The sequence below is a fragment of the Sciurus carolinensis genome, chromosome 1, assembly GCF_902686445.1.
Source record: "Sciurus carolinensis chromosome 1, mSciCar1.2, whole genome shotgun sequence".
NCBI classification, from domain to species: domain Eukaryota; kingdom Metazoa; phylum Chordata; class Mammalia; order Rodentia; family Sciuridae; genus Sciurus; species Sciurus carolinensis.
In genome coordinates this window covers 97,013,819-97,021,502 of record NC_062213.1, presented here as the reverse complement: position 1 = coordinate 97,021,502, position 7,684 = coordinate 97,013,819, and the positions used below count along the sequence as shown (strand labels likewise).

Genomic DNA, 7,684 nt, shown 5'->3' with positions numbered 1-7,684 from the left:
TTCTCTTATTACTAAAGATTGTGAACATTTTTTCATATATCTGTTGATTGCTTGTAGTTCTTCTTCTGTGAAGTGTCTGTTCATATCCTTAGCCCATTTGTTGATTGGGTTATTTGTATTCTTCCTGTAGAGTTTTTTGAGTTCTTTATATATTCTGGAAATTAGTGCTCTATCTGAAGTATGAGTGACAAAGATTTTCTCCCACTCTGTAGGCTCTCTTGGCATTGCTGATAGTTTCCTTTGCTGAGAGAAAGCTTTTCAGTTTGAATCTGTCCCAGTTATTGATTCTTGCTTTTATTTCTTGTGCTATGAAAGTCATGTTAAGGAAGTCTGATCCTAAGCCGATATGTTGAAGATTTGTACTTACTCTTTCTTCTATAAGATGCAGGGTCTCTGGTCTGATTCCAATATTATATATGATATATACTATATATTATGTTATATAACAATATATATGATATATTAAACAATAATATATAACAGTATATTATATATATTTATAACATACATATTATCATATATGATATATATTATACATATATAATATATAATATAATCATGTATTTGTATTCATACATATACATTCATATAATATAAATACATATAAAAATATATTCATATCATATTTATATAAAATTTATATAAATTTATATCATATATATTTTATATATAAGAATATATGTTATGTATGATATACATCACATATAACATGTTAGATATAATATGTGATATGCACATATAATATATGGCATATATTATATATGGAATATATCATATATAATATATTATATTAATGTCTTTGTATTATATATATCAATAGCATATATATTGCCTATCTATGCATATATTTAATATATATAACATATATAATTGCCTACTACAAATTCACATTTTTTTAATTGAAATGCCAAAAACAGTTTGTTGAAATCAAACAGAAGCTCTTTATAATAGTCTGGGGAGTTCACTGTGAGATGTATACCCAACCATGTGTTCATAGAATCCATTCTTTTTTAGAGGCTTTATTCCACACCCTCCTTTCCTCTTCTGCCTCACTAATTCAGGACAAAAGACCTGACAGATCTCCCATTCTTTATGTCTTTAATAGTGCATTATAGTTGTACATAACAATTGGGTTCATTTTGTAATATTCATACCTGCATATAATATAATTTTCTCCATTTCTGTCTCCAGTTTCCCCCCTTCCCTCTCCCTGATCCCCTTCTTATATTCTATTAATCTTTTATTTGTTTATTGTTATTTATTTGTTTATTATAGATAAACATAAAAATGGAATTCACTGTGAAATTTTCATATATGCACCTAACATAGTCTGGTCAATTTCCTTGTGCAGTTCCTCCCTTTTACCATCCCTCCACCCTCCTCATCAATCCCATTCCACTATTTTATTGTTCTCTATTCTGTTTTCATGGAATCCCCCACCGCACCTTTAATATTCCTTATTTCTCTCCAGCTTCTGCGTATGAGAGAGAATGTTTGACCCCTGACTTTCTCAGTCTGGCTTATTTCACTTAGCTTGATGTCCTCCAGTTTCATCAGTTTGCCAGCAAATAACATAGCTTTATTCTTCTTTAAGACTAAATAAAACCTCCAACCTTTTTCTAGTCTAGAGCTGTGATTCTGGCAGTGCTGGATCTGAAGAGCAGAGGGCAGGGACACACACCAGTCACCTGGGGACAGGCACAGTGAAATGACAGTGAGACACCAGGGATGATGTGGGCAAGATTTATTTTTTGACAGGTTCAGGCACAGGGATGTGTGCAGAACGTTAGTATACCCCCAGTGGGGGTTTTGCACACAGTTCCCTTCCCCCTTATGAGATCCTGGACATCAGACAGAAAGAGCCTTCTGGAGAGGAACACCCCAGCCCAGCCTGTGGAAGCCGGAACAGGGTATCTGGGAAAGGGTACATCAGGATGGGGCTTTCTTTGGACTTCTGGATTCTAGTTTCCTCTGGAATCACTTGTCTCAGATGAGGATCCAGGTCAGAAACAGCCTCCAGAGCTGTGGCCACAGCCAGGACCCCCAGACTGCTGGCCACTGCCACCATCACAGGAGTCTGAGCTCTGACGTCGACATAGGTGGGACCTATGGTGCCTGTGGTGGCTCAGGAAGCAGCCACCCTCAGAGCTGGGGCCAGCACACCCTCCTGAGCTGGCAGCACAGCCAGAGGAGGCTGCGGGCAGACACTGTGCTGGGCTCTTTGAGGGGCACTTGGGTGAGGGGCACTTGGGAGGGGGCTGGCACTGCTGCTGGTTCTGCTGGAAGGACATCTCCACAGGAGTCAGTGAGCCTGGGAAAAACAAAGTGATTTGTCAGTCCGAATCTATAGTCCAATGTCTCCTCCCCTCTAAGACCAGCTGCTTCCTGAGCCAAGAGCTGCAGGTGGATGAGAGATACTGACCTGGATGGAGTTGGTTGGATCATTACCATTGCCTTGCACTTTACTCTCCATCCAGGAAAGATTGCTGTCAATCTAACTGGACATCCACATTTTCATATCTCTAAATAACACTCAGTGGATTGTATCTCTTTACAAGGAAAAGCATTCTGGAGGATGGATGTCCCAGGAAAGAGGATGGGAGGGAATTCTGAGTTCCTGTGGCCTTTTCAGGTCATAGAATTCTTGTCAATCCCACAGAGGCTCATTCCTGACTTCACTTCTTTCATTGCTGCCCTCTCAGCCCTCTTCTGTCTTAAACCTCGCCATTTCCCTTCCATTTTCTGTGACCTTGAACTTTCCTTCCAACATCTCAAGTTGGGGCCCACCAGTGCACTCACCAGGTGCAGAGGGCACAGGAGGAGGCTGTGCCTGTGGAGGCTGTGGATGAAGAGTCCAGGGCAGCATCCCTTTTATCCTATGCAGGGTTTGTGATGCATCACCTGAGCATGCTACATGCTTTCACAACTAGGGGAGGTGACAGCCCAGCACATGCCCAGGACTAGTTTTCCAGTCTATTCCTGGCACCTCCATCAAGTTCCGCAGATGAGATTATGCCAGGCAGCCAGATGATTGTCCAAATACCTCCCACTGGCTTCTCCTGAGAGCCTGCCCCTTCCTCTCTCACTCCTTCTCTTCTTTCCTTTCTTCCTTCTTTTCCTTTTTAATGGATTTTATTGGTACATTATGAATATATATAACAGTGGGCTTCTTGTGACATATTCATACATGCATATAACATAATCTGATGTGCCATTCCCCAGTATCTCCCCCGTCCCTTCCCTCTTCCCTTCCTCTAATCCCCTTCCTGTACTCTACTTGTCTCCCTTCTATTATCATTTTTAAATTAGTATATTATAATTATATATAAAAGTGGAATTCGTTGTGGAATTCGTTGCACATTGACATAGTGTGATTTGATAGTTTTACTTCCCCATGCCCTCTGGATTCCCTTCTGCTATTCCCTTGGTCTCCCTTCTATTTCATGAGATTCCTTTTTATTCCTTCCAGCTTCCACAAATGAGAGAAAATATTTGACCCTTGATTTTCTGAGCCTGGCTTATTTTGCTTAGCATGATGTTCTTCCTTTTTTGGCTCATGCCTTGGAGCAGTCTGTCTCCTGCACTTTCCTGGGAAGGGTTTGGTTATGTATTCTGCATTCTTTCATGAGATCAGTGTACAGACACACAGACAAATAAGTAAATCACAAAACAAATTCCAAGTGATAAATGTTGTAATATAATGTTCACAAAGTCTCCAGGCTGCCCAGTGACCTTCAGACTTAGTCCATTGTGGACTCCTGAGCTCCTAGCAATGGCGGAAGCAGTGGGCAATGTGTGGAACCCTGTCGGGTGGAAGTCCCTCATGTCATTGAGGAAGTAGCATGGAGTTTCTGAGCATTAAGTGACAGAGCCAAGTTAGCTTTTGATGGACAAATAAATTATTCAGAGCTGTAAATGTCCTCTGATTTTAGTAAATTCATATAAACTGAAATCTGTTTGCCCATTTGGATTATTGTCACATTATGCTATAGTCAAAGAAAAATATAATAATTTTATATTTTTAATAATTCACTTATCATTTAAATATCTTTTTCTTAAAATAATATTCTATTCTGGATTTATATTTTCTTATGGAGAAAAATACTCATGGCTTAGTGTTAATTGATAAAAAACACAATAAGCAGTAAACACAATGACATTTTTACACTATTAATGTTTTATATGATATTTTGAATGAAATCTTTTTATAGCAAATGCGTTTTATTCTTTATGACCATTAAAACCTATAGGACTATAGAACTAACTTCCTACTTTTAGACACTTGTGTTTTTCTCACCTCATTCTAAGACTCTCCCACTCTGAAACAAAGAGATCCTATGAGTTATTTCAAGACCCTATCAGGGAAAGACTTGCAGCGAACCTTAGAAATGTGGCTCACGATGGAGGTGGTGGAGGAGACAGCTGGAGAAGGAATATTTGTACCTTCACTGACATTATCCTGTCTCCAGAATGTGTTTCTTTTTTTTTTTTTTTTTGCCTCCAGGAGACCATAATTTATTCTGTTTATGATACAAAGACATTGAAAGAAAGTTTAGAGGACAGTAATATCTCAGCCACTGCATCTTTATTTTTCAATATTTTAAAAATTGTTCTAATTAGTGATACATAACAGTAGAATGCATTTTGACACATTCTAAACATATGGAGGATAAATTTTCATTTTTCTGGTTGTACATAATGTAGAATTCACACTGATTTGTAATCATATGTGGACATAGGGTAATAATGTCTGATTCGTTCTACTATCCTCCCTACCCCCGCACCCCTTTCCCTCCCTTCACTCTCCTCTGCCTAATCCAAAGTACCTCTAGCCCTACCCCCATTGTGAATTAGCATTCACATATCAGAGAAAACATTTGGCCTTTTTTTTTTAATTTTGATTCATTGTACACATATGGGGTACAACTATTGTTTCTCTGGTTGTACATTTGAGTAATCGTGCATGTACATAGGGTAATGATGTTTGTCTCATTCTATTGTTTTTCCTTCCCCCTGCCCCCTCCCCACCCCTCATTTACCTCTATACAATTCATCCTTCCTCCATTCTTGCCTCCCTCCCATCCCCTTATCAGAGAAATTATTTGACCTTTGGTTTTCTGGGATTGGCTTATTTTGCTTAGCACAATATTCCCCAGTTCCACCTAGTTACTGAAAAATGCCACAATTTCAGTCTTTAAGGCTGAGTAATATTCCATTGTGTATATGTACCACATTTTCTTTATACATTCATCTGTCGAAGGATACCTAGGTTGGTTCCATAGTTCAGTTATTGTGAATTGAGCTGTTATAAATACTGATGTGGCTGTGTCACTGTAGTATGATGATTTTAAGGTCTTTGGGTATATACTAAGGAGTGGGATTGCTGAGTCAAATTGTGGTTCCATTCCAAGTTTTCTGAGGGATCTCCATACTGCTTTCCAGAGTGGTTGCATCAATTTTCTGTCCCACCAGCAATGCATGAGTGTACCTTTTTCCCCACATCCTCACTAATATTTATTGTTGCTTGTATTCTTGATGATTGCCATTCTGACTAGAGTGAGATGGAATCTTAAGAGTAGTTTTGATTTGCATTTCTCTAATTGCTAGAGATGTTGAAAATTTTTTCACATATTTATTGATCAATTGTATGTCTTCTGTGAAGTGTCTGCTCATTTCCTTAGCCCATTTATTGATTGGGTTACTTGTGTTTTTGGTGTTAAGTGTTTTGAGTTCTTTATATATCCTAGAGATTAGTGCTCTATCTGAGGTGCATGTGGTAAAGATTTTCTCTTATTCTGTAGGCTCTCTCTTCATGTTATTGATTGTTTCCTTTGCTGAGAGGATAATTTTCAGTTTGAATCCATCCCATTTATAGATTCTTGATTTTGCTTCTTGTGCTTTGGGAGTCTTGGTAAGGAAGTCAGGTCCTAGGCCGACATGGGGAAGATTTGGGTCTACTTTTTCTTCTATTAGGCACAGAGTCTCTGTTCTAGTGCCTAAGTCTCTGATCCACTTTGAGGTGATTTTTTTGTGCAGGGTGAGAGATAGGGGTTTAATTTCATTTTGCTACATATAGACTTCCAGTTTTCCCAGAACCATTTGTTGAAGAGGCTGTCTTTCCTCCAATGAATATTTTGCCACCTCTGTCTAGTATGAGATAACTGTATTTTTGTGATTTGTCTCTGTGTCTTCTATCCTGTACCATTGGGCTACATGTCTGTTTTGGTACCAATACCATGCCATTTTTGTAACTATGACTCTGTAGTATAGTTTAAGGTCTAGAATGTGTTTCTTTATACCCCTGCATCCATACTGCAGTATCAGCCTAATTTTGGTTTTGTGAACCCTTTTCCTCATGTTGTAGAGAGCCCCATAAATAGGTGCTGAATTGGAAAGGAGAAAGTCTGAGTCTTGACAGTAGACACTATTTTCCATGCAGACTTTATGATGAGGATAAACAGGGATATAAGTGTGGACAATGCCTTTCTTTTCTCATCAGCTTTGTTGGGCAGGGCAAGCCTTAGACAATGCCTTTGTTTTTTATTTTTTAATTTTGACTCATTGTACACATATGGGGTACAACTATCGTTTCTCTGGTTGTACCTGAAATAGAATCACACCACTTGCATAATCATACATGTTCATAGAGTAACAATATTTGTCTCATATAGAGTTAGTCTCCTGGTTAACCTGGGAGTCCTAGTTTACAATTTGTGTCCCAAAGTAGTTATCCACGTCTTAATCTAGATCATCACACAGAAGAAGAGACCAGCCTAATGAAGGGCTGCTGCCGGCACTCAGGTTTCCTCGAGAAGGTCTAGACTAAACTTCAGGAATGACCAACATGGGAGTATCACCCTCTTTCTTTTCTCCCACAGACCAGATTCTAATCATTTCAAATGGATGTTATCAGCCCTTTTTCCTGAATTTCTTTTCACTCAGTCATTAACCCTTCAACCAACTCTGAGTATCAGCTGCTCAGCACAAGGAATATAGCAGTAAAGGAAAGAGACACAGTCTGTGCTTACAATGATGCCTGGCAATCAGGCCAACAAGAAATGCAACAAATAATGAATTGCAACTGTGGTGTAAATATAATACAAATTATAGTTTCTGTGGACAAAGAGCGAAGCTGAACCTCATCTGTATGTTCAGATCATTCTGCAGAAATGGATAGCATTTCTTAATGACTTACTGTTGAATAGAAGCAAATTCAAAGGCTCCTTTTGGTTTAAACAAGCATAATCTTGAGTCAATAGGCTTTAATATCTGAAAAGAGACATCCATCTCAATGACTGGGTAAGCTCCAAAGTTTCTGGGTGACTCAGGAGAGGAGGAGGGTGGACATGGAGGCTGTGAGCTAGAGCAGGAGAGGCAGAGCTGGATGGACTATGAATCATGAGAGCTGTGTGACTGGTTTCTATGACCATGAGACACATCCCTCTGTAGATTCTAAAAAATTACATGGAGATGGTCTGTGACTGTTTAAATTGTTGGTCATTTTCAGCTACTGTGATTTGGGCTAACATAGTTATTGTAATCTCATCTTGTATTCAGAGGCTGAAGAAATTAGTTGATATTTAGATCACACATTATAAAAGTTATGCACATTGTGTAAAATTATACCATTCTTTTGTAATTGTAGGAAAATTCAGACAGGACAGCAATGTAAGGAGAGATATTG

At 38.6% G+C, this 7,684-nt stretch overlaps 1 protein-coding gene across 1 annotated transcript; it reads right to left on the bottom strand.

The window, feature by feature from the left end:
• Nucleotides 1-2,003: 2,003 nt before the first annotated feature.
• LOC124988353 (late cornified envelope protein 3D-like) lies at nucleotides 2,004-2,291 on the bottom strand. Its single transcript, XM_047557816.1, has one exon. It carries the CDS (start codon nucleotides 2,289-2,291, stop codon nucleotides 2,004-2,006), a length of 288 nt encoding a protein of 95 aa, XP_047413772.1.
• Between the last annotated feature and the right edge of the window lie 5,393 nt (nucleotides 2,292-7,684).

What these genes read in the sequence shown, in the direction of transcription:
- LOC124988353 (XM_047557816.1), bottom strand. Translation starts at nt 2,291, where the DNA reads ATGTCCTTCCAGCAGAACCAGCAGCAGTGCCAGCCCCCTCCCAAGTGC.